The 26,974-nt window shown below is 34.9% G+C and overlaps 1 protein-coding gene and 2 long non-coding RNA genes across 5 annotated transcripts in view; all 3 read left to right on the top strand.

Moving 5' to 3' along the window:
- The window catches only part of LOC127647777 (uncharacterized), a 227,109-nt gene extending 212,305 nt beyond the window's left edge, over positions 1-14,804 (top strand). For 2 of the 3 annotated variants that reach the window (XM_052132244.1, XM_052132243.1), the window contains exons 4-15: positions 593-691; positions 1,670-1,756; positions 1,869-1,961; positions 2,117-2,191; positions 3,312-3,425; positions 6,460-6,594; positions 6,785-6,868; positions 7,222-7,320; positions 9,600-9,689; positions 12,297-12,391; positions 12,807-12,905; positions 14,768-14,804. In XM_052132244.1, coding sequence (XP_051988204.1) covers positions 593-691; positions 1,670-1,756; positions 1,869-1,961; positions 2,117-2,191; positions 3,312-3,425; positions 6,460-6,594; positions 6,785-6,868; positions 7,222-7,320; positions 9,600-9,689; positions 12,297-12,367 — 947 coding nt within the window. In that variant the 3' untranslated portion in view covers positions 12,368-12,391; positions 12,807-12,905; positions 14,768-14,804. The remainder of the gene's footprint in view (positions 1-592; positions 692-1,669; positions 1,757-1,868; positions 1,962-2,116; positions 2,192-3,311; positions 3,426-6,459; positions 6,595-6,784; positions 6,869-7,221; positions 7,321-9,599; positions 9,690-12,296; positions 12,392-12,806; positions 12,906-14,767) is intronic. The other variant, XM_052132242.1, reaches the window with a different exon arrangement.
- An 8,719-nt stretch (positions 14,805-23,523) lies between these two features.
- Positions 23,524-24,191, top strand: LOC127647795 (uncharacterized). The gene is made up of 3 exons (XR_007971100.1): positions 23,524-23,589; positions 23,874-23,975; positions 24,138-24,191. It is a non-coding gene; the product is annotated as an uncharacterized LOC127647795 (long non-coding RNA).
- Positions 24,192-26,061: 1,870 nt separating this feature from the next.
- Positions 26,062-26,788, top strand: LOC127647282 (uncharacterized). The gene is made up of 4 exons (XR_007971036.1): positions 26,062-26,111; positions 26,209-26,307; positions 26,611-26,648; positions 26,746-26,788. It is a non-coding gene; the product is annotated as an uncharacterized LOC127647282 (long non-coding RNA).
- The last annotated feature ends 186 nt before the right edge of the window (positions 26,789-26,974 follow it).

Below are 26,974 nucleotides of genomic sequence, written 5' to 3'. Positions count from 1 at the left end.
ACAAGTGATGCCTGAATTCATACAGAAATACAGAAATACAGATAATTTAGAAGACAGAGAACAAAAACAACGCTGGACATTTACTATACTATAATACTCACATAGGGTGCCAAACTAATGTTAACAAATAGTTTTTAATGGCACTTGTAATTCCACATTTCACCCCGAAATGAAAATCATTTTATCATTTAATCACCATCATGTTGTTCCAAACCTGTATGACTTTCTTTAGTTGGTGCACTAAATATATGAACACTAAATGTGTTCTCTGTCACTGTCGATGCATCTTCCACCCTCACATTAAAAGTGAATGGTGACTGAGATTTACATTCTGCTCTGCTTCTCTGTTTTGCACATATTTCCCAAATGAATCACTTGCTGGCAGCTTTAAACACAACTGGATCTGTCACTCAAGTGTACAAGCAGATTTCCAGTTTTACAATCAAGTGCTCACTGTGTGAATACTGAAGTATGGACACTAAATGTTTGAGTGTGTTGTTCATTATTACTTCTGGTGGAAATTACATTTGAAAGGCAAAACTCATGAAGTGAAACACAAAATCTGTGGTGTTAACTGATATTTGTGTTTCAGGTTTGTCTGTTTTACACATAATGGTGTTGATTCTCTGTATCACTGCTGCTGGAGCTGCACTTGTGCTCTGTTTAATCTACTTCACATCACAGAAAAAAGGTTTGTTCAAGAAGGATTTTCACATGTGCTGTAAATAAAGACCATCTGGAGCTGTAAAAATACAATATAATCAGTTGAATTTAGTCTCCATTTCTCTGTACACAGTGTAACAGTTATATATATATACTGTATATATATATTAAAGTCTTAATCAGGCAGATTCAAATCACAGCAGAAATCATGTTTATATATAAATATCAACGATATCTAACAAACAAGTCTGACAAGATCAATGAATCTGAACAGAGTTAAACACACACACACACACACACACACACACACACACAGACACACACACACACACACACACAACAGATAAAAACACTGAAGAGAGATGAAGATCTGTGATTTACAGTTGATGTTTCTTTCAATCCAAACTTATAGTTCTTCTCAATAGCAAAGACACTTTTCTTAAAACGAGGCTCGACTGTAAACACAAAACCAACCGGTTTATTCAGGAATGATGATGCGAGATTGAATATGAACCGAATACTGTTCTGTAGATTACAGCAGTTTGAATAAATCTCACATGAGTGTTGTGAGAGAGTATCTGTGTGTTTGATGACTTTATGAATCTTTTGAAGAAGTTTGAAATGGAGTAAATATAAATATAAATATACAAGCAAATGTTTCATCTTAAGAGGTTTGTTCAGTTTGAGTTTGAGGTTTCAGGAACTGCAGACGCTCAGTGTTCACGTCTAACTGAAGATTACTTTGGGATTTAGTCATAACGTTTCTCATACACGGTGTCTGAGGAAAACTCTTGTGACTAAACTTCAGCTTTGCTAGTGTAAAATACCCATGATGCATCTGGATTTGAACATCTGCTTGTCTACTGATAATCAAAATAGAGGAAAATTTTGTTTTAATGATGTAATTCAAAGTAATTTTCTTCTTTTAAATGAACTTTATTGTTTTTATATTATCAGTTGTTTTGTATTTTTCTCAGTTTTTTATTGTGTTTATTTTTAACTCTAGATTCAGTCCTCCGTCTTCACGTGTTTCTGGCCTTTTGTCCAAATATCATCATGTTTTGTGCTTTTGTGTTCTGGGGTGTTTCTGAAGGTGAGTCTTTAAATTCATCTTCATTATTAAATGTGTGAGTTTTGTTTTCATGCGGGATGTTTTATTTTTCTATGTTTAAACATTTATATTCAGTCAAATGTGTTTGTTTCAGGATCTGTGAACGAGACAGTTTGTTGTTGTGCTCTTTATATTGTGAGACCTCTAATGTTGCTCTGGGCCGCTCCATATGTTACAGACTTCACAGGTAAATGATTTATTTCTGATTATTGTTTATCAGACATCAGGAGATGAATCATAATATCAGGATGTGCAGACATCACATGATCTCTGTGTCAGTAATCTCAATTATATTTTCAGTGTTTCAGTGTTTTCTGTGATATTATATTTTCTGTTTTACAGGTCACATTAATAAACTGATTTTGCGTCACAGTTATGTTGCAGAATATGTTTTTCTCTCAGCTGTTATTTATTCAGGTAAACAATAATTATGATGAACACAAAACAATTCACTTTAACAGTCAGTAAAAAACAAATAATTGTGACTATCAGAACTGAAGTGATTTAATATTCATGATATTCTACATTATAAAACAATAATAATACACAAATACTTTAAAGGAATATTCCAGGTTCAATTCTAGTTAAACTCAATCAACAGCAGTTTTGGAAAATGTTGATTACCATAAAAATTCATTTATATTTGTCCCTCCTTTTCTTAAAGAACACAGAATTCTGGGTAATACTGAGGCATTTACAATGGAAGTAAACGGGACCAATCCATAAATGTTAAAATAATTACCATTTCAAAATTATAGCCACAAGATGTAAACAAAGTTCATGTTAATGTAATATGTGTGTAAATAAAACACTTAAAAATGCTTTTTGAGTAAAGTTATGTCCAAATGTACAACTTTGTTGCCATGGCAATGCAACACCGTAAACCTTAAAGCGACCATGAAAACAATAATTTAAACATCATAAAGCTCAAATAAAAATGTGTTTCATCAGAACAATCAGTGCAAGTGCTTTTATTAAATTATAAGTGTCACATGTTGATTTAAATCCAAACTTTGGCCACATTCACTTCTATTGTAAGAGCCTCATTAACTCCAGTTTTGCATATTTGTAAAGAAAAGATTATTTGGCGTAATCAACATCATGCTTCATTGAGTTTAACTTCAGCTTTAACCCAGAATATTTATTTCATGTGTCGTGCTGCAGTTCATTCAGGATTTACATGAATGTGTTCATGTGTTCATCTGTGTTTATTTTCACTCTTATAAAATACATCCACTCATCTGTCATCAATCTGATCAATCAGCATTACATCTCACTCTGAAAACATCATGTTACGTCCATGAATTATACACCCAAACAACCCCTAAATAACATCTCAGTGTTGTATCATGATGACAGGTGTAATAAAAGCAGGTCAAAGGTCACAGGGTCAATGTCAGGAGCAGACAGTGATCTGAAACACTAAAGCACAGATTACTAGAGACAGTCATAAAAACATCTTAAATGAAAAGTGTGTTTTAATGCTTCTGCATTTATATTTATATATACTGTAGTTTTATCTGCATCTTTCTTTCAGCTCTTTTAAAATCTTCCTTTGGAAAACTTCTGAATTATGCTGAGACTGAGAGAGTCATAATATCAGTCTTCTTTGGGATAATGTTTCTGTACTGCCTCTGTAAAATCATTTACAGTAAGTATTTCTGTATTATTCTGTTCATACATCATCATGTACCAGTGACATGTTGAGAAAATGATATTAAACCGTGTTTCTGTAGATCAGCAGTGTTTGATTCAGACACAGGAACATCAACAATCATTTATCAATTAAAGAGATGAAAATTCAGATGACATGTTAAAAGTCTGTCATCATTTACTCACTCTTGTGTTGGTTCAAACCCGTGTGACTTTCTGTCTTACGTGAAAGAGAAAAGGAGATGTTAGGCTGAGTCACAGTGTCACGTTCCTGTGTTGTCTGCCCCGGGTTTTCTGTTTCACATGCCACTTTTCACGTTCCATGTCACGTTTTCCTTGTTGTCCGCCCCGTGTTTCATTGTCTGTGTAAACAAACTACATCTCCCATGGTTCCCGGCCCTCATCACCTCTGCCACAGCGTTATTGTCCGCACCTGTATATCGTTTGTTATCCTCCTGTGTCGCTGTATTTAACCCCGTTTGTTTCTCCATTCCCTGTCGGTCTTTGATATATGTGGACGCCTGTTATCCGTGCTCTCTGTCTTTGTTTACTTCCCGTTGAACCCTTTGTATGCCCTCCATGTTTCGTTAACCCTTTGTATGCCCTCCATGTTTTGTTTTACCTTTTCCCATCGTGGATGTTTTCTTTGTTCGTGGTTTTTGTTATTCAATAAAGCTTCCGCTGCATGTAGATCCTCGTCCCGTGTCTGCCTTCACCGTCAATCGTGACACACAGTGAGAGGCCATGAATTATATATTATATTATATTACATATTTATTGTCTTGAATTGCTCATCAGGAATGAGGGTCATATTTTAAGAGCACTAAACGAAACGAGCAAAAAATAATATTTTGATTAACTTAAAAAGTAAGTAACCTGATGCCTTAAAATTGAGTTTATTTAAAATAAAATGTTCCTTATATTGAAAATTTCCAGAGATAAAAATATTTCTTCATTTAATAATAAAGTTATTGTGTTTAATTTCCTGAACCCTCCTCGTGCAAAGTTCAGCATCTTTTGGAAATGTACAGAAAGTCAAATCCGGACGTTTAATTTACAATTTCTGATCATAAAACACTTCAATGTCAGTGTTTATAACTGTTCTTCCCGACCGCCGCCATAGTTTATTTGAACTATGATGATATTCACAAATGCAGAAGTGTGAAACTCAGGGTATTCTGTCCTGGCAGTTGTGTTAAAAGTTCTGACAGATAGTTTACAAGAATGAAGCTTCGTGACAGTCTTTCTTTGTCTTTAATGCACTCCACTTCACTATATCTTTTCTTTTGTAAAACTGAAAGAAACATAAACAAAAACACAAATTACAGAGTAATTCACAAATTTATATATTTTCACATTCATGTGCATTCATGTACACATTTAAATAACTGAACAAACAACCCGTCATTCATTACTTTGAATTGCATTTAACAATTTGCATTTGCATAAAGAAAAGTTTACAAAACCTTGTCAGAAATGCTACACATTAGCTAGTCCAAGCATTCATATCAGACCATCGATCAATTAACATTTCACTAAATGTTCAGCTTTCAAGTAAACTTGTACATAAGAGCGCTACACTTGTTTAAGCACAACAATTATAACTTACGGTCGTATCTACTCCAAGGACCGTTGAACGACGATGTGCACCAGAACACAGACGGGGAACTTTTTTACAGACTTCCTGTTTCAATTCTATAAACAGGTGCAGTAACATTTTGCACCACTAGATGTCACAGTTGAACCACAGACTCAAATCAAGGACAGCTCAACAAAACTGACACGATTAAGCCCTATACAGAACACAGGGACTAAAACTTTATCGTTTTTCATTCGGAGCTAAATCTGTATTTTTTCGTTCCGGTTTTAGTGTTTCGAGGCGTCTTTCCAGAAGATTACCGGTTATAACGTAATAAAAGAACAGTTAAGGACATTATTTAGAGGGTAAATTGTGTTAATAAACATCATTAAATGAATCACTGCTGGAGTTTTTTCAGAGACAGATTCAGTTGAACATTTTATTTGTGTATTTAATATTTTAAACAGTAAAACTGCATCACTCATATTATATTTAATGGAGCGGTCAACACTGGAAGTGCGGCCTTCAGATGAATCACTGAACATGTCAACAACACGCGTTTAATCAACGTCATTAAACACGCATGTGATCTAAACTCAACATATTCAATTGACAAGATTATAAAAATAAGCATGAATGATGTTTGTTCCGGTTTTCTATTTCGTTCTGCAAAAAAAAAATATAATTAAAATCCTTTTTCTGTTTTTGTTTTTGATATTTGAACCGTTTTTAGTCCCTGATTAAAGTGATTGTGTCGGTCTGGATGGAGGGACTTTTGCACTTCACTTCTACATGTCGACTTATATTAACAAATGTCATTAAATGATTGAAACAAACGAAATTAAACAAATTATTTCTAAATTCAAATTTTACTTTAAACAAAATGAAAATCGAATAAAATTAATGATAATGTATTTCATATAAAATTTTCTGCCTCTTTTGCTGTAAATGACAATCAACAACAGACACAAAATTACCAAAACAAATTATACAATATATATAATTGTACATTTATTATTAATAATAATTCGTGTTTATTTTTAAAGCACATTTACAGACGTTGAACCAAAGTGCAAGTGAAGAATAATAATTCAAATAGTAATAAATAAATAAATCAGATTAGAAAGGTCATAAATAAAAATGAATAACAGGAGAAAAGCAAGAATAGTAAAAGCAGAAACAATAAATCACAGTAAAAAAGGTAAAATATTAATTGAAATGATCTGTGCATAAATTTATTGATTTCCATCAGTTTCGTCAAACCCCAAAACTTTAAAGAAGTGACGCTCATGTAATATATGTTATAATAAACATCACAGACATGATTTATTCATCTGAATTCATCTGCTCTTGTTTATTAACACATTCAATTATTATTATAAACTGTCTTTACAATAACTGAAAACTGAATCAAACATTTGGATCCTAAATATTGTAAATATTTCCCATATAGTTTTAGTTGCAAAGATTGGACAGAAAAGTGGACGGATAATTGACATATTTGACGTTGTGTCTGATATGATCTTTGAGTTTCTGCCAATATTACAATTCATTCTTCTGTTCTACATGTTTGGATCAGGCAGAGCCGGTGAGTCACATTTATTATTGATCTGGATTCATTTGCATTTGCTCTGTTCTTCACATTAATACCAAACATAGATAAAACATATTTGTAAAGTTCATTGCTCCTAGTGCCACATTAAAACACTCATAATGAAATACTGTGAATCTGTTGTTGTCTGTAATCTTCATTAATGTGATGACTCTCCTGCTTTTAGGACTTTTCATTGTTGTGCTTTTACCAGTGATGCTAACAATGACAAATGACACAATGTTTGATAGATGCTTCATCAGGCTCGACTGTAAGTATTTAATGATTTCTGATCTCTGTTAAAACTGCATCAATAACTCAGTAAATGATCATTGTTATGAACTATTAAACATTATTCTGTCTTTATCAGTCATAATGATTTGATGGCACTCGTCATCTTTTATGGTTGACCGTGTGAATAAGAGTAAATAGTTTTAAGAGAAATGAATCTCCAGTTCTTCACTGATTTCGGTCTTGATCTGATCTGTGGTCAGTTGTGAGATGTTTTCTCTGTTATCTGATCATCATTGTCTTAAATTCACTTTTAAACCCTGATCAGCTTCATTTCTGTTAGTATGAAGAGTTTAATGAAGGAAAACTTTCTCACACTTTCGTCTCTTTCAGTTTCAATTTCAGTCATCAGAACAGTGCAGTTAATATTAATGTTTGTGATGAATGCAGCGATGATGGGTTTTCTCATCATGACACTGGAAACTGAAACAGGTATGATCATTATTACACAGATAATATGAGAATATATTGATAATACACTGTGTATTTAGTGTATGATCATGATATTGTTTCGGGATGAGCAAGACACAGACACAGTGGGTGTGTTGACAAGTTTCGGAGAGGCATTTATTGGAAATAATAATAAACGTAAAATGTCCATAAAAGGGGAAAATAAAGTGTCCAGGGAAATAGGTTCGTAATAAAGGGGGAATCTGACATCCTCGTGGTGAGACGGGGAAGGGTGGGGTAGTGTCTATGGGATGGCCCGGGTATGAGCTGGGTCGGCCGCACACGCTCCCCTCTTGGGTCCACAGTCCAAGGGGCGGCGGTGTCTTTGGAGGCCCGCGGCAGGTGAGAGGCTGCGATGAGTGCATTTAATCCGTCCGGGGGTCCGAGGAGTGGGTCCGGCGGCACGTCCACTCGTCTGATCACTCCCTGCAGTTCGTATGTAACGTGACATGGGCCTGTACAGTAAACAGAAATGATTCGTTCCATAGACATCGAGATTTTAGAGTTGAACTAATTATTTCTGTTTCTCATAATTTGTCCTTGGCTGCATTATCAGTTTTTCCTTATTGGGACTTTAATCAAAGTTTGCGTAAGTGACGTGTTTGGGGGATTTGGCTATTGAAAATTTAACATTTTAATTTAATTCTGCTTAAATGAACGAAATGACTTGAATAAAGATTCGTTCATTTTGCTGAACGAGACTCAAAGATATGAAGACAAATAATGAACTGAACAGACTGATTATAAACTCAGATTTTAATTCACATTTAGAATAAATTATGTAGTTCAGCACTTGAAACTGAAGTAATCGTTATCAATAACAATCAGCCGTAAAAGGGAAATATTGGTTTGGGATGTGCTGCGTTTGGAGAAATGTCTCGTGTCATCATAGAGAATACAGAATACATACAGTGAATAATAATGACAGATCTCTTAGTTTGAGATATTTCTGTTGTATTACAATCATGTACTGAGATCAGTTCAGCATTTGAATAAATCTGTAATCTTGAGTCTGACTGACAGAAGCTATAAGACACATTCAGTAGAGGAACAGATCATTGAGAGACATGTCTCATCAGAAACTGTATTAGCTGCAAACATGTACATTAATGCATATCAAATACTCCTCAAATGTGCTCTTCATCCCGACCCTCGTCCCAATGAAACACCATCAATAAAATAAAACAATAATAAAAACATGATGAAAAGAACAGTTGCCGTTCAGCTGTTATATATATTATATATAATACCAGTCAAATATAAAATCTTAGTAATGTGATGATATCAGACAATGATGCACAAATCATTTTAATAATGTATTAAATATTTAACCCTTAAACAATTTTGGTTCACAGAATCATTTTAAGTTAGATTTATGTCTGCAAAGATAAAAACATTTTGCTGAGAGATATTCAAGATATATTCTTTGTAAAAACAAGTTCATATCTTAATAAATAATGTTTGTTCATGGTGCAGCATCTAATCTTTGTGACATTTACAGTCTTATCTCTTATGATACAGTTTCTCGTGCAGTTAAACGCAGTAATCACGTGTCTGATGGGGAAATGAATATGGTAATTGTATGCAAATGAGGATATGCAGGTGTTGCACACGGCATATGTGGTTATTTTGAGGAGGATTTATTATGTATTACTTACGTGCAGTTTTAGAAATCAGATTTTATTTTTGGTGCATTCTCAAAATCTGCCTTTTGAAGTATTCACAAAGAAAGACGCACTTTAAGGAAGAAATCAAACCAGAGTTTTATACGTGAGGCCCCTGGACCTGACACTGAACATCGAGAGGTGACATGGAATATGACGCATGAGGTGCTGGACAACAGTATCAACCAGCAACCTCAACACTGACACTGACACGTGCGTTTCAAACACAGCGGTGATGAAGCATTATTCACATTATTCACATTATTCACATCAGGTGTGCTTCATCACCGCTGTCAGAATGAGGCTTATTAATTATGCATGTCTTCTCCTGTCCTGCCCAAATCCCGTCCTGAGTCTGAAAGTCCCGAAGAGTTGGGGTAAGGATGATGAGAGGGAGGGGCGGATCATTCGCCACAATATATAAAACACTGTTGAGTTTATGGAGATGTGTTTCATTTTATGGACATTGTATATAATTAAGTTAAAGGCACAAAAAATCCATTAAATCAAATAAATTAAATACTAATTTTGGATTATAAATAAGTCACTTATTGAAAATGTAATGAAGAGATTTACTTCTTTTTATTTTTTTTACAGATCCTATTGGATGGGCCTGTGTGATTGTGTTTCTGCAAATACTCTGGACAGTTACGAAGATGACAGATAGCTATTTTTCAATTTCTCGGGGTACAGTATTGATCATCTACTGTGATTATCTTCTCTGAGTGATGTTTTACTCCTTCAGTGTGTCAGTATGAGTACATGTACAGTTAAAGAGTGATTCATTCAGTGTGTCAGTATGAGTGCATGTACAGTTAAAGAGTGATTCATTCAGTGTGTCAGTATGAGTACATGTACAGTTAAAGAGTGATTCATTCAGTGTGTCAGTATGAGTACATGTACAGTTAAAGAGTGATTCATTCAGTGTGTCAGTATGAGTGCATGTACAGTTAAAGAGTGATTCATTCAGTGTGTCAGTATGAGTGCATGTACAGTTAAAGAGTGATTCATTCAGTGTGTCAGTATGAGTGCATGTACAGTTAAAGAGTGATTCCTTCAGTGTGTCAGTATGAGTGCATGTACAGTTAAAGAGTGATTCATTCAGTGTGTCAGTATGAGTGCATGTACAGTTAAAGAGTGATTCATTCAGTGTGTCAGTATGAGTGCATGTACAGTTAAAGAGTGATTCCTTCAGTGTGTCAGTATGAGTGCATGTACAGTTAAAGAGTGATTCCTTCAGTGTGTCAGTATGAGTGCATGTACAGTTAAAGAGTGATTCCTTCAGTGTGTCAGTATGAGTGCATGTACAGTTAAAGAGTGATTCATTCAGTGTGTCAGTATGAGTGCATGTACAGTTAAAGAGTGATTCATTCAGTGTGTCAGTATGAGTGCATGTACAGTTAAAGAGTGATTCCTTCAGTGTGTCAGTATGAGTGCATGTACAGTTAAAGAGTGATTCCTTCAGTGTGTCAGTATGAGTGCATGTACAGTTAAAGAGTGATTCATTCAGTGTGTCAGTATGAGTGCATGTACAGTTAAAGAGTGATTCATTCAGTGTGTCAGTATGAGTGCATGTACAGTTAAAGAGTGATTCATTCAGTGTGTCAGTATGAGTGCATGTACAGTTAAAGAGTGATTCATTCAGTGTGTCAGTATGAGTGCATGTACAGTTAAAGAGTGATTCATTCAGTGTGTCAGTATGAGTGCATGTACAGTTAAAGAGTGATTCATTCAGTGTGTCAGTATGAGTGCATGTACAGTTAAAGAGTGATTCCTTCAGTGTGTCAGTATGAGTGCATGTACAGTTAAAGAGTGATTCCTTCAGTTGTGTCAGTATGAGTGCATGTACAGTTAAAGAGTGATTCATTCAGTGTGTCAGTATGAGTGCATGTACAGTTAAAGAGTGATTCATTCAGTGTGTCAGTATGAGTGCATGTACAGTTAAAGAGTGATTCATTCAGTGTGTCAGTATGAGTGCATGTACAGTTAAAGAGTGATTCATTCAGTGTGTCAGTATGAGTGCATGTACAGTTAAAGAGTGATTCATTCAGTGTGTCAGTATGAGTGCATGTACAGTTAAAGAGTGATTCATTCAGTGTGTCAGTATGAGTGCATGTACAGTTAAAGAGTGATTCCTTCAGTGTGTCAGTATGAGTGCATGTACAGTTAAAGAGTGATTCCTTCAGTGTGTCAGTATGAGTGCATGTACAGTTAAAGAGTGATTCCTTCAGTGTGTCAGTATGAGTGCATGTACAGTTAAAGAGTGATTCCTTCAGTGTGTCAGTATGAGTGCATGTACAGTTAAAGAGTGATTCCTTCAGTGTGTCAGTATGAGTGCATGTACAGTTAAAGAGTGATTCCTTCAGTGTGTCAGTATGAGTGCATGTACAGTTAAAGAGTGATTCATTCAGTGTGTCAGTATGAGTGCATGTACAGTTAAAGAGTGATTCATTCAGTGTGTCAGTATGAGTGCATGTACAGTTAAAGAGTGATTCATTCAGTGTGTCAGTATGAGTGCATGTACAGTTAAAGAGTGATTCATTCAGTGTGTCAGTATGAGTGCATGTACAGTTAAAGAGTGATTCATTCAGTGTGTCAGTATGAGTACATGTACAGTTAAAGAGTGATTCATTCAGTGTGTCAGTATGAGTGCATGTACAGTTAAAGAGTGATTCCTTCAGTGTGTCAGTATGAGTGCATGTACAGTTAAAGAGTGATTCATTCAGTGTGTCAGTATGAGTGCATGTACAGTTAAAGAGTGATTCATTCAGTGTGTCAGTATGAGTACATGTACAGTTAAAGAGTGATTCATTCAGTAATGCAGAGATCCAGCGGTGTTACAGTTCTCATGTCCTCTCTGTGTCTGATTGTTTCTTCTGTTTAAGCTTCTGTACTGGAGATATTATTGGATTTGTCAGTGTGATACTGCAGATATTGATAACTTTACTGTGATGAATATGTTCCTCATTTGTGTGTCTGCTTGATGACTAAATGTTTACAGTATGTAATTGTAATTTAAAGACACTGAAAATATTCTGCACCTTGTTTCAGTCACAATTATTCTCAGTTTAATCCAGTAATGAACAGTTAAACACATCATAGTTAGTGTAACACAATCAAACATGAAAGTTTAAGAGGATCATTCTCAGTGAAGGGCTTCAATCTTACAGTATTATACAAACACACATGAGTCAGAAACGAAATGTTCTGGAGATCTGTTCATTTGTGTTGTTCAATACTGATTTGGTTTGATTTTTTCAGTGTTTCTCTCGTGTGTTTTATCTTGAATTGCAGGTTTTCATCGTTATGTGTCTGTGTATCTGTTTGGATCAGTTGGTGTTGTTTTAATAAGCCTGTTGCTCTGATGACAGAACTGATACTGAAAACAGGTGAGTAAACAACAACAACATCATACAATATTTCATCTAATATCTGAGAGACAATATTTATAAACAGTTCATGGTAACTGTGTTTGAGGAACAGGGTTTATTTTGACTCCAGTGAATGTTCAAAAGCAGCTTCAGTCATTATATAGTTGATCTTTGCCTGAATGTTGGTTTTATTGTGTTTGGACTGTGTTTGAATCCCAGTCTCCGCTATATTATAAAGACAGACAGAGATCAATAAACAGTCATCGAGGAGTCTCATCTCAAGGCACAAATCACATTCATCATTCAATGTTTATTTGGAACAATTACACTCAACATTAATATGATCATTAATCAGCTCTTTATGAATGAATGTATTCCTCAAACACAGTGAATTATAATATTAAACAGTAATTATTATTGTTTTCATCATCAGTTAATGGTGAACGTGCTGTGATGGATCTGAGATTCGTTCTGTTTCCCTCTGAAACTCTCTTTGTCATGTCTCTGCTGATTTTAGCAATGTTTCCATCCAGTGAGTATAAACAATCATTTATTATTATTGTACAACAGGAACTGTATTGCACTAATTGCTATTACGATACCAACCGTTACAGAGGGCCGATTACCACATGTAGATGTCCAATGACCACGAGAGTAATGAAGAGCAGGCAGTTGTACTAAATTGTACTATTTTACTATTTACTAACGTTGAATAACAATAATTAAATACACTGTGTACATATTCACCGTCAAAGGGTTACACAAATGCAAAGAAAATGTACATATGAAGAGCGTAGGCCTGCGCAAAATAATAAACAAAATAAACAATGAATTATTTCAACAGCTTTGAATTTCAAGGATACAGATGTTAGCTGGTCTTGTGATTAGTCAGTGAAAATCATGACTGCAACAGTCCGTGTTAGTCTCTACAGTTCTTTAAGATGTTCAGATGTCCGAATAGCGATGTGAAGTTGGTCGTCGAGATGCAGTCTCAGGCACTGATGTATGATGAATCCTCCGCGATAATAAATGCAGGTGTATAATCTAGGATGTGTATTACTGAGTATTTATCTCGTTGATGTATGGCTCTCAAATGTGGTTCTACAATAAACAAATAACGTAATAAGTAACATAAACTGAATAAATGAGCAATTAACACGGAAGAAATGCTGAAACATTACAACTCTATATATGGCTGATCACGTTTGTCACTATTAACATAATATCTCACTCAATCAAGTAACCGCACTCTCATATAACATGAAATATAATGTAACAGCCATTCATAAAACTAAACAGTGAATAAGTGACAATAATAATATAATGAATACTCAAATGTAACTCACAATCTTCAATGACGCACATTCAAGAATCGTCACTAACTTCAGCGCGAAGTTTAATACCATCCGCTGCCAATCAAGAGCACAAATATTCTTTCCTGCAGTTCACAAAGTAAAGGCGCTGCAGAAAGAGATTTTGATCAATCTTATTTACTGCTTTACAGGTAAGATTGCAGGACCTCAGCTTTCCCTCAGGAACCGAACATAACAATTGATCCGCTCTCGCGCGATCTCAAATTAAGCCACACCTCCTCACATTCAAATCAATGACCAACATAATAGCTGCACAGCCCTTACAATAAATTAACACAAACTGAATATGGGCTTTTTACAATTATTATTATTATTATTATTATTGCAGAGTCGTCATATGAGCTGATCTGAAAGTATTTTGAGGTCTCTCGTCTCTTTAATTCCAGCGTTTGAAGTTTTATTTATCTTTTATATTGTTATAACTAAAGTGATACTTGTGAAATGAAGAGAGTTTATTTTCCTGATGTATTAAAGTGTGTAAATCTGACATGATCATTCATTTGGCCTTTATCAGTGTGTGTGTGTGGGTGTGTGGGTGGGTGTGTGGGTGTGTTGATTTGTGTAAAGCTGCTGTTTGATTGACAGTGAGTGTTTGTGTGTGTGTGTGTGTGTGTGTGTGTGTGTGTGTGTGAGTGTGTCTAATAAAACACAGTCGATCATCTGAGTTTCATTCAGCCGCTTACAGTCACAATCGATGTAAACAAAAAAGTTTATAGAGAACAACATTCATTATTATTACTCATTTATAACAACACAACAAACACTGACTCAAAATATCACATGACATTCATAAAAATATTTCTTTGAACATGTCCGTGTTCTTATAATGATCGTTACACGTTACCCATGATGCTTTCAGCACTTCTGTATTGTTTCAGTCTTACAGTGTTCTTTAGAGTTTATGCAGTAAATCAGCCGTTATGTAAATTGATGTATTTGGTTAATTTGTGCTTTATCTGAGACCGATCAGCTTCTGTAAAATCCACTAAATATATTTTCTCTCTCTTCTCTGAACACACAGTGATTCCCAAAATATTAAAGTGTCTGCAGTCTTGTCAGGTTAGTATGTTTGAAATGACATTGTTTAAGTTGACCTGTAATTTAAGGGGCTTTTACTTTTTATTTATTATTTAAAATACCCATTTTATCTTGTTTTGTCTCATAACACAGGATAAAGTGAGGTGTAATAAAACAGACACCAGATCACAACAAACCCAAAGTCCTCATGTGAGTCAGTGTCTTCTGTCAAGCTATTTTATTACCATTTTTATCATTTTATATTTATTTACATTTTAATGAGACTACATCAAATTGAACAGTTCTGCTGAGGTGGAGAGATGTTGTGCAGATATTGTTTAAAAGACTTGTTTTAATCTGAACACAGAATGCAGCAGGATCAGATGAAACTCCAGGAACCAGATCAAACCAGAACCAGAACTCAGCAGAATCTCATGAAACTTCAGCATTGACTGGAGGAGATCTTAAAGATGCAGATGAAGGACAGAGGTCATGTGATTCAGTGGTCTGACACACACAGTAATAAGAGAGACATATGCCATGTGTATAATCTCATACTCAGAGTTTATGAGCAGTTAAAATGAGACACTTCGCTGTTCTCTGATGGTTTAGTTTTAATTCAGCATGTTGAATTTTGATGTTTATTCACAGAATCTCACATGTTGTACGTCATCTGGGAATTTCTTGTATGTTTTACATATACTGAGGATTTGGACCCGACTCCATTAACACACTATTAGAGAAGTGTGCATGTTCAGATATGTGTGTATATCCAGTGTTTATGAGATCAATCCCACACTGGGACTGTTTGCTCAAATTATCATCAGTGCTGACAGAACCTGAACCTTTACTTTTATTGTTTTATTTTACTTTTTGTTTTTTTATTTTTTATGTAGATGCATTTTTTACTCTGGAGTGTTTTTATTATTTCTTGTGATTTTGTTGTTTTCATGTTTTATGAAAATCTGTAAATATTGTATTAATATAATATTGTATTGTCATGTTGACAGAGTAGTTCTGTCAGTTCAACAGTATTAATGAAACTGAACATTTCTTTAATATCAACAATCTGTGGGATCATTTTAACCTAAAGAAACTTCTTGTGAATCATCTGCAGCATTCATGTGGTAATCTGATCGATCTTTGAGTTTCAAGAACACAATTGTGTTGTGTAGAACTGTAATGTGAGTAACTCTATATTACCCATCCAAACATCTAAACATTCAGTTTTCTGCTCAGATCATTTATAATATAAACAGCTTGATTAAATGTAACATTACATCACCTGCTGCAATGTGTGTTCATCCTAATGAAATGCTTTGCAAAATAAAATTATAATAATGTTTGGCATAATCAAGTGTTGCAAAGGCAATGTTTTTTTTTTTCCCCCAATAAATGTTTAACATTAAAATATTATATATTTGTTTTTTTAATCATATTTCAACAGTTTTAACAATCTCTTAATAATCATCATAACAGTCACACATCTTACTGAACTACAGCAGATCTGAATCCCTCTCCACATTCAACACTGTAGATTCAGAAAAACACAATCACCTGATCTCTAAAAACATCCTTAAACATGAGGATACTAGAGAGTAGGGCTGCACAATTAACCGAAAAACTAATCGCGATTACGTCTGCCGCGATTATGTAATTGTGAAAACTGATGATTACAGTGTTCAATTATAGTCTGCTCCTGTTGCATCAATGGTTTCTATTTACAATGTGTTTTTGCAGCAGTGAGTATTCTAACCAATCACTAACATGTCCGTTGAGCAATGAAACGGCAATGGCCAATCAGAGTCTTCCGTCCTATCAGCAATGACAACTGATCCAATGCGCAAGTTTTAAACCGTCTAAATGCCCAGATGCTTGCTTTATGTTCTTGCTCTGCTCAAGTGGCACATGAAAATTAATACTGAAGAAACATCACCTGACACTTGAAAAGAAGCTGTAGAACAAGAGCAAAAAGCACTTTGTAATGATTTTGGATTCTCGCTTTGAATGTAGCCTAGATGTTAAATACACTGCAAATGTACAACATGACAAAACAAAAACGATCCCGATCTAATCAAGGCACAGACGTGGTGTAAATAATTGATTTATTATGCTGATTAGACAGCTTTGTTTTTAAAGAGAGCATTCGCGAGAGTGTAGAACATTGTGCGGAGCGTCATTGAGCTCACGTCGAAAAACAGATCTCAAACAGTGTAAACCTGCAGTCATTGTAATGGGAAAGTTTGTCACGTTGCTTGATTTCTGTATACAATATATTAAAAATCTAATAACAGTTTTGTTTGTCATGTTAATAAGTAGGACAATGTGAATTTGATTTATACAAAATAGCAATAAAGTAATTCAGCTTAACTGTTCTAAGTTTGTTTTGGAGGTGTAGCCAACATAAAGAATATGGCATGAATAGTATATTTCAGGAATCACCATCATTGTTATCGCATCTGATCTAATAAAACCCATTTGCCACGTTGCAGGTATTGCTTGATAAACATTTACACAAATTGCACAAACTCGGTTCACAAATGACTTTTTAACTTACTAGCGCAAACACTGATGACAAAAATGATCTAACGATGATCTTACATGAACAAGATCACCGTTGAAGATGTAACAGGGTGAATGGTCCCCTGTCTCTCCATGAAAGGTCTCACTGAAAGCAGTAACTTGATCGATTTAAATCAGCTGTTAATAAGTTTGAATATTGAATATGCCATATTATTTACTGTACATGGACTAATAATTTAAGCAGTAATTTTGCAATAATTTCATGTATTATAACCATAGATATTAATTTAAAATAATTTTGATTTGCCTTACCTTAACAAACATTATTACAATATAATGCTTAAAAGATGCTTAAAAGAAACTGGAGTGCAGCTCTTATCCACCATTGAAATCTGCTACTCTGAAGAACCACATGGTTGGTTGCTTTGTGATATCACGGTAATTTAATATTTTAACATTAATAATCGTGATTATTACAATATCAAGGGCAATAATTGACAATTATGATTTTTGCTATAATCGTGCAGCCCTACTAGTCAGAAATCAGCATGACACCAGTGCATATTATGGCCGTAATTAGCATGTTAGCACAGTATCGCATGAATCCAGAATGTAAACATGACAGTTTACACATGATCTACTTAATATATTTACTTTAAATTATCATTGATTTGTTAAAACAGCATCTTTTACTCATATCATGTGAATTCTACTCACAATAGAATGAGGCATGTAGTCATTGACACATTTTAATGTCACATTAGTTCATTATTTGTATTTAGTCTTGTGCATCTTCATATGTAAATACTCCTCTAAACTCCTCCCCAGAAGCGTGGCTGTTGTTTGAATGTTTGCAAACAGTATATTGTTGTTTAACTGTTTAAAAGTTATTTTTAGATCAGAGCAAAGAATGAAAAAAGGACTTTGCCGTGAGTAAGCTGGGGCCTTTATACTCTCTTCAGTGTTGTAAAGCAGTATAAAGGCCCTAGATCATATTTATTTTTCACAACTCATGTTTCTAGAGTATTTTATCTGCTGTTTTCTGTAAAGCTGCTTTGAAACGATGTGTGTTGTGAAAGGCGCTATATACAAATAAAATAGATTTTTTTTAATGACTTTGTCAGCTGTGAATGATCATCATCGATTTTAACAACAGTACAAATCATTGAAGAGACCGTCTATACCTCACAGCTTTTTTTATTCCCATCAACATTTTAAAACAGTGCTAGTCTGAATAAGGTCCATGGTTTAATGGCAAACGTAGTTACGCTTTATGACTGACACTCTTAGAAACTTACACACATAAAAACTAATGACATTCATAAGCAATATACAGGTCATTTGGAAAATAACCTCTTTGTACAGTAACTGATGTCTTTGTCTAATAGGTTTCTCTGCATTACACATAATGGTGCTGATTCTTTGTTTTACTGCATCTGGATCTGCACTTCTGCTCTGCGGTCTGATTTACTGCACATCACAACATGCAAGTATGTTAAACATATTCTTTTCTGATTTCCCTTCTAAGTGTTTAGATATTTAGTTTGAGTAAACACAAATCGGCTGATTTTATATACACTGCCTGCACATGAAACGATGCACCCGTCATGCATTGTGCCCACTTTATAAGACTCTATAGGCAGTGTTATGATCTGGGGTTGGTCAGGTCTAGGCTCAGCAATGTTATGCAGTAATAAAATGTATTCAGCTGACTTCCTGAATGTACTGAATGACCAGGTTCCCTGACAGCAAGGACATATTCCAGGACTACGATGCCAAGGTTCAATCAGGCTCAAATTGTGAAAGAGTGGTTCAGGGAGCACGAGGAGTCCTTCACCCCAGTGAAAGTCTTTGGAACGGTTTTACGGAGTGGTTCAACTCTCTCGTCATCAATACAAGATCTCAGCCAAAAATGAATACAACTCTGGATGGAAATACATTTTGTGATGTTGCATAAGGATGTTGAATTAACGCCGTTACGAATAATCAAAGCTAAAGGCGGTGTATATAGTCAGAAAGATTACTAATTATTCCCAATAATAATAATACAATTTGTTTTCCACCTTTCCAGAGCTCAAGCATGCTATACAGAAATTAAACATTAAACAGAGAAACATAGGGTATAACAAATACACATTACAAAACAGTAAACAGCCAATGAAGTGTGTTCGTACAAGTCTGACTTTAATTCCTTAGTTTTAGAGACGTTATTATGTTGTCTAGGGGTGATCATTTTAAAACATAAAGGGACACTGAAGCACAGGTTATAAATTCAATAATTTATTGGAATCAGATATATTTGGAGATTGGTGTTTTAAATCAAGTGTCTTCAGGAATAGCCACAAAAATATGGCGCAAAACATTTTCAAATCAGCAGAGACCTAAAAAGAAACAAACTACAGGATGTTGACTTGCAGTTATATTCTGTATTTCCACTTTAGATGCCGCTACAATGAAACCTGTGAGGGCTCTTGAGTATTTTCATGTGTCTCTTCCAAACATTGCTATGTTCTTGGCTTTTGTATTCTGGGGTGTTACTGAAGGTGAGTGTTTCAGTGGTAATAATTATATCCCTAAATATAATCAATATGTGATTAGAAAACATCATCATTGTAACAGTTTGAGCTGAATTAAATCTAATAGAACTGGCAGTTCAGATGTGCTCACTATTTACCACTGCCTAAAGTTGTGTTCATTTATTGTGTCATGATCAAAGTCAGGTTATCTTAATATATGACATATATGAACTCATTATTTTGTTTAAAAATATATTTGTTTCAGGATCTTTCTATGAGTATCTGCTGCTGACTTTTTATTCTGAGGCCTCTGATGTTGATTAGTTTTGCTCCATATTTAAAGGACATATCAGGTTTGAGTTTTATTTTACATTTTTAATTTAAGATGTCAGAGAAGCTCAGCAAATGAATAAAACATATTGATAGTGCTTTTAAATGTTACCATTACTGCTGTGCTTTAATTCTTAACATGATATTTTGATATTATCATTCATTTGAGTCATCCATTTCTTTCTACAGATGCCATTCTTCACATTAAATTTGCCATTTTTGAGTTAGTTTATTATTCAGGTTGGTAAATCCAAATATTGCACCACACTGATAATGTTTATTTTCATGGAGATATTAATACACATTAATTGCTGAACCAAAATAGTTGTTTGTAAATGTTTTAAATATTTTGCAAAATTGAATAATTGTTTATTTATTTTTATAAATAATGACTGAAGCGCAATCATTAATACATGTAGATTTGAAATTGGTCATTTTTCTGTGCCAGTTCTTTTCAGACGTTTTTGGGAATATCTTGTACATTATTCATGGGTTGACAGATCTCTGGCAATGGTCACGTCTGGATTAAGTATGCTGCTCTTTTTCATCTACATCATTTCTCGTAAGTATCAGCTTTGTGATTCTGATTTCCATTTGTTATTCTGTTTTAGTGCTGTACTGAGGAACTGTTTTTTCTTTTCTTCTTTAATTTAACATTATTTTAATACAATTAAGAAAAAAAACAGAATAATTATTGATATGGACATTTATTGATTTGAAAAAATAGGCTTGATGAAAAGACGGGATCTGGATATCGGGATATCTCATGGAGAGATGTGTGAATGGATATGGGATAAATTAACAGATGTAGCTGTATTCACCTTTCATATAACCTCTTCAATACATTTCATCCTCATGTTCTACATATTTGGAGTTCCCCAAAATGGTTAGTGACCCTTTATCACATCTAGTACTTTTCTAAAAAATAAAAATGAAAATGTTCTCAAATGGAAACAGCTGTAATGGTGGCATAATCATTTAGAGGAGAGGTGTATTAATGCCATTGAATATAGAACTGGATTGCTGATGACATCATTTCAATGTTGCCACCACACCACCATCTTTGTATGCCCAAACATCCCATTGTGCCAATTATCTTAAGATAGATAAAGAGTAAACGGTCATTCAGTCACAGATTTATATCTGAAATCTGCCTCTACAGCCTCACAACGCAAACCTCCATTGCATGTAATTATTTATTTACAGTCGAGAATCTTTCCTGCTTCTTAAAAGCCTGCACAAGTTATGTTTATCTATATCTGACAGCTCTTACTAACTTTAACAGTGAACAGATCAACTGAACGTACACAAGTCCCTTGAAACTGAGATAAGATACAACAGACATTTTCAGAAATATGTAAACTGATGTTCTGGGTTTCACTTTTTTGAACTGGCCACACACAGAATGTATAACATGTATGTATGACGTGTTAATATGGAAAAGCCAACTCCCATGTATTGTAGGTAATTTAGAAATCCTGTCCGGACTTAAAGGGTCAAAAAAATAGAATGTCCTGGGAAAAACAACGTGTTGTCACCCTATAACAAGCAAAGACTGCAAATTTTCCTGCTTAAATTACAATCTCTGGACAGTTGGTAGTGGTGGTGGCGTAGTGGGCTATAGCACATAAATGATAATCAGAAGGTCGCTGGTTCGATCCCCACAGCCACCACCATTGTGTCCTTGAGCAAGGCTCTTAACTCCAGGTTGCTCGGGGGATTGTCCCTGTAATAAGGGCACTGTAAGTCACTTTGGATTAAAGCAACTGCCAAATGCACAAATGTAAATGTAAAATGTTGTATCTTATCCCTTGGTGAATGTTGAGCTGCACTTATAGGCAGGACACAAGGGCAGATGAGTGTTTCACATTGCGATCTCCGTATATATTCTCCCTTGCAACAAATATTATCCATAACGAGAAAATTAAGAGTTAATCAAGATTGTCAATAGAGGGTGAAATGTGACTCTCATATCCGGAGGCTGGAGATGGTGAAATTGACTGCTGTCAGTCCATGGGTGCTTCTCTATCAGAAGGCTGCATATCTCCACAGCCACGTCATCAATCATCATTGAAGGCCGTCTCAATTGTGACGACGCTTGGAAGGCAGCCTCGTTTCACAGCCTTCATTCACCACATTTTGTCCGGTCAGCCTTTATCCCTCTCGAGGGCTTAATTGATTAGGGGCTGGGTGTGTGTAATCACAACCTGGCCCCACCCACCGCCCTGCCACAAACACAATACTAATATTTTAATATTTGGTGGCATAACCATGATTTTCAATCACAGCTTTCATGCATCTTGGAATGTTCCCTACCAGTCTTTCACATTGCTGTTGGGTGACATTATGCCACTCCTGGCGCAAAGATTCAAGCAGGAATTCAGCAGATACTGGAATGGCTTCCATACATGTAGAGAAGCTGATTTAATAAACATCTGCACAGAGTTTTGTGTGTAGCTTAAAAGCTCTCCTCAGAGATACAGTCAGACATTTTAGTCTCTGAATAATAATAATAAAAACTAGACAAAAAAAGTTTGTTGATAAACTTTGAGGTTGGCTTGTAAAAGCCGGGTCTGAAGTCAAGTCAAGTCAAGTGGTTTTTATTGTCGTTTCAACCATATACAGTTAGTACAGTACACAGCGAAACGAGACAACGTTCCTCCAGGACCATGGTGCTACATAAAAGTTTTCCTTGCCAGATGTTGCAAGCATGTAGCTGGGCTTTGCTAGCATGTTTTAGTGCTTAGCTTGGCATTGCTAGCATGCTTTAGCATGTTGCTAGGCATTTCTTGTATTTCTTATTAGTTTATCTTGGATTTGATATATAGCTCGAAATCTTCCTAACAGTAGGTCCATGAATTTATTTTTGAACTGGATTAAATGGGAAATTGGGCCTGTTCAGAAGTCTGCAATGGGAATACCGTAATTCCGATCTGTTAGAAAATATATACTACACTAACTCAGAACTGTCTGAAATCTGTCAATTTTGGTGGTTGAAGCAGCTTGAAAGCTCTAGGAGGAGATACATTTACAACATTTTGAAATGTGTGGTCTCAGAATAATAATAATTATAAGCTTAAATAGTAGATCAGTAGACTGGCTTTTTCAAGCCAACCTAATGACAGCCTCAGTCACCATTTATATGGAGGACAGATGCAATGAAAGTGAATGGTGACTGAGACTAACATTCTGCCTAACATCTCCTTTTGAGTTCCACAGAGGAAAGAAAGCCATATGAGGTTTTAACAATTATGTTCATTTTAGGGTGAATGATAAATTAATGTGTTTATTGACTTTTTATCACATTTAGATTGATTTAATTTAAATCTGTCAATAAATCTCAAATTTCACATTAATGTTTTTATTCTTCTCTTTTTAGTGTTGTATGCTGCACTCATTTTCCCAGTTGCCTTTTTACTGTCATTTACATGTTTGAAAGTAAAGAGGGAGAAAAGATGTAAGTATGAAATTAATTCTTACTTATAACTGCATGGCTATATATATATATATATATATCTTGTTCTGTGTTCAAAGAATAAATCCAGTTTCAGTACTTGTGGATCCTCAAAGCTTTCAATTTTGAAACCTTTTTCTAACTGTATGGATGGAAGGAAGGCCAGGCTGTCTAATCTGAATGTATGAGTCTTGAGTCTGGTGTATTTGACTTTAATATTCAGTTTTAAAAATCAAATAAATTTATGATCAGTTTATTTAATACAAACCTTTCCAAATCTTTTTCAGGTTCATATTTGCTCAATAACATAACATGGATAATCTTCATGCTTTTAGTGAATGCAATAATAGTCAGTAATTTCTTTATTGCAGCAGTGAAAAATGAAAAAGGTACACTTTTATTTCTAATAATGGAAAGTATTTCTATTTTTATCCAGTTAAATATACAGTATGTGTTAAATAGTGATATACAGTGTGTTTAATTTATTATTTAATATCTCCTATTTAACAGCTCTTCCATTATTTCTTTCTATAATAAAACTTTATGTACAGATGCAGGATGGATCTGTGCAGCTTTATTTCAACAAATGCTGTGGATGTTGTTTGTGTACACTGAAGCTGACAATGATCTAGGTGCAGTATTAACATTTGACATGTACTATCATGCTTTTTTTAATCCTCATGTTTAATTTCTTGTCTGTAAACCCATTTGTATGATTCTTTTGTGTCCAAGTTCAAAGGTCAAGGGCAACACAAGGGCTTGAACAGAAAGTTTACACAGAGAATAAATATGCAGGTTCTACTGAGCCTTTTAGTGACTTTTGTGGGGGAAAAAATCCAGTAAGAACACATTTAATCTTTGTATAGTATTCTAATAAAGGTGCATAATTAACCTAGTCAGCCTCTTATAAGAATAGTTCACCCCAAAATAAAAATTTGCTGATAATTTACTCACACTCAGGCCATCCAAGATGTATGACTTTCTTTCTTCAGCAGGACACAAACCAAGATTTTTAGAAGTGAAGTGAACGGATTCCAAAACTATGAAGTTCTAAAAACAAAAAAGCAGCTGAAAAGTAATCCAAATGACTCCAGTGGTAAAATAAATGTCTTCTGAAGTGATCCAGTCAGTTTTGGTTGAGAACAGACCAAAATGTAACTCCTTTTCACTGTACATCTTGCCATTGCAATTTAAAGACATAATCATGAATTCAAGCTCAATTAAACTTCCTAGTGCATGGGCAGAGCCACTAGATGGCACTAGAAAGTGTACTCAAGCTTGAAATCATGATTGTGCCTGTAGACTGAAATGGCAAGATGTAGATTACTTTGATACTGCCTTTATCTGCTGTTTGGACTCTCAAAGTGATGGCACCCGTTCACTTGCATTTTATGCATCTACTATGATTTCCTGCCAAGAAAGTCATATATATCTTGGATGGCCTGAGAGTAAGTCAATTATTAGCAACTTTTAATTTTTGGGTGAACTATTGCTTTAAAGCTACACTATGCAGCATTGGGCCCTCTAGCGTTTGAAGCATAAAACTGCAAGTTACTTGCAGAGGAACATATGCATGCATCATGTTCAGGCCTGCTCACTGCGTGGATGAATCTCATGGTTTGAGCTTACCTGACACTCGGAAGACATTTGTCTGCAGAGCCGGAGATCGTCCTGGTTACTTTCTTAACCTCCATTCCCTGATGGAGGGAACGAGACATTGTGTTGATGTAGTGACACTAGGGGTCAGCCTTGGGAACCCCAAACACCTCTGATCTTTGAGAAAATGCCAATTGGAATTGGCGAGTGGAATTTGCATGCCACTCCCCCGGACATATGGGTATTAAAGGAGCAGGCTCGCAACCACTCATAAAGGTTTAATGTAAAACTTAACTTAAAACAAACATAAACAAACAGACACACATGCAACGCGGCCGTCTCTCTCTCTCGAAGTGGCGCCTCCGGCTCCCCTTTATCTCACTCTCCTGCTGATCAGCTGATTCAGCACCAGTTAGAAGACAGCCACACGTGCTGGGGGGGCGCTGGGTGCTTTCTAGTTCTATTAAGCATATGACTGGACAAAGTTTCTTAGGTGCTCTTTGAAGTCATGACTGTGCCTCGTCTGTCTAGCTGGTGGAGAGAGATTGCAGAAATTAAATGCTTATTTTTTTTCTGAAAAACATTTTGAAAATCAGTGTTTAGAAGTACACAAGCATATAGATGACCTTAAAGCTAATAGATGTTGACTAAAAGCAGCTAAACAAATGTTGATTTCACAGGGTCTTTAAACACAAAAATATTTTAGTACTGAATTTCTTCAACATTGTATTTAGTGTGTAATTAAAACGGTTGATCTTATCCATAAGCAAATTGAAAGAAAATTTGTAAACCATTCCATTGATAAATAAATCTTGAATCTGCAGATTTGACAGATATTCCACATAAAAACATCGTGTACATGTTTGGATCAGTCGGTGTTGTTTTACTGAACTCTGCTGCTCTGATGACAGAACTGATATTTAAAACAGGTAAATGAACACATTTATCATCACACTGTGTTTGATGTTAGCACATGAAAGTCATTAAAATGAGATTTATGATTATTACTGTATATTCTATTTTCAGTTAATGGTGAGCGTCTAGTGGGGGATCTGAGAATTGTTGTCTTTCCCTCTGAAAGCCTCTTCACCTTAATTATGCTCATTTTACTCATGTTTGCACCCTGTGAGTACAAACTGGAATTCTTGTTTTTATTACAAATATTTAATTTGGTTTAAAACGGTTTATGCTACATTTTACATACTACACATTCTTGTGTTTTGGTATCTTTTGTTTACAATAAAATTTTACACGGCAACTTATCATATTTCCATGATATAAGTGCATGCTATATGAATGAATAGTCATTGAATTGTTAATGTAATCAAGAAATCAGCCATTAAACAGTCTGATGGATTTAGTACATCTGTGCTTTAGCTGAAAATATGTTAAAAAATCTATTTTCTTCTCACCGCTGTGATCATGCAGGGATTTCAAACACAACAAAGTTTCAGCAGTGTTATCAGGTTAGTGTCATACTGAACCGCATTGATGTGAGACTTACAATCAACCTGAAATTAAATTAACATACATTTATATACTTGTGTCTTATGCTGAACACAGAACACAGCAACATCTGATGGCACTCAAACTAATGGATCAAGCCAGAACCAGAACACAGTAGAAACACATGAAATGGAAATTGGACTTAACACTGAAGATCAGGAGGCCGGTAGGAGTGAAGAGACAAAGGACATTTAGACTGATTAACTGGTGTAACAACAGTGTCATTCAAATATATAAAACTAATTAAATTAATTTGGTGAAAATTAAAAAGTATTATTAAAGTCTT

This window comes from Xyrauchen texanus, chromosome 8, assembly GCF_025860055.1.
Source record: "Xyrauchen texanus isolate HMW12.3.18 chromosome 8, RBS_HiC_50CHRs, whole genome shotgun sequence".
NCBI classification, from domain to species: Eukaryota; Metazoa; Chordata; class Actinopteri; order Cypriniformes; family Catostomidae; genus Xyrauchen; species Xyrauchen texanus.
This window is presented reverse-complemented; position numbering and strand designations above follow the sequence as displayed.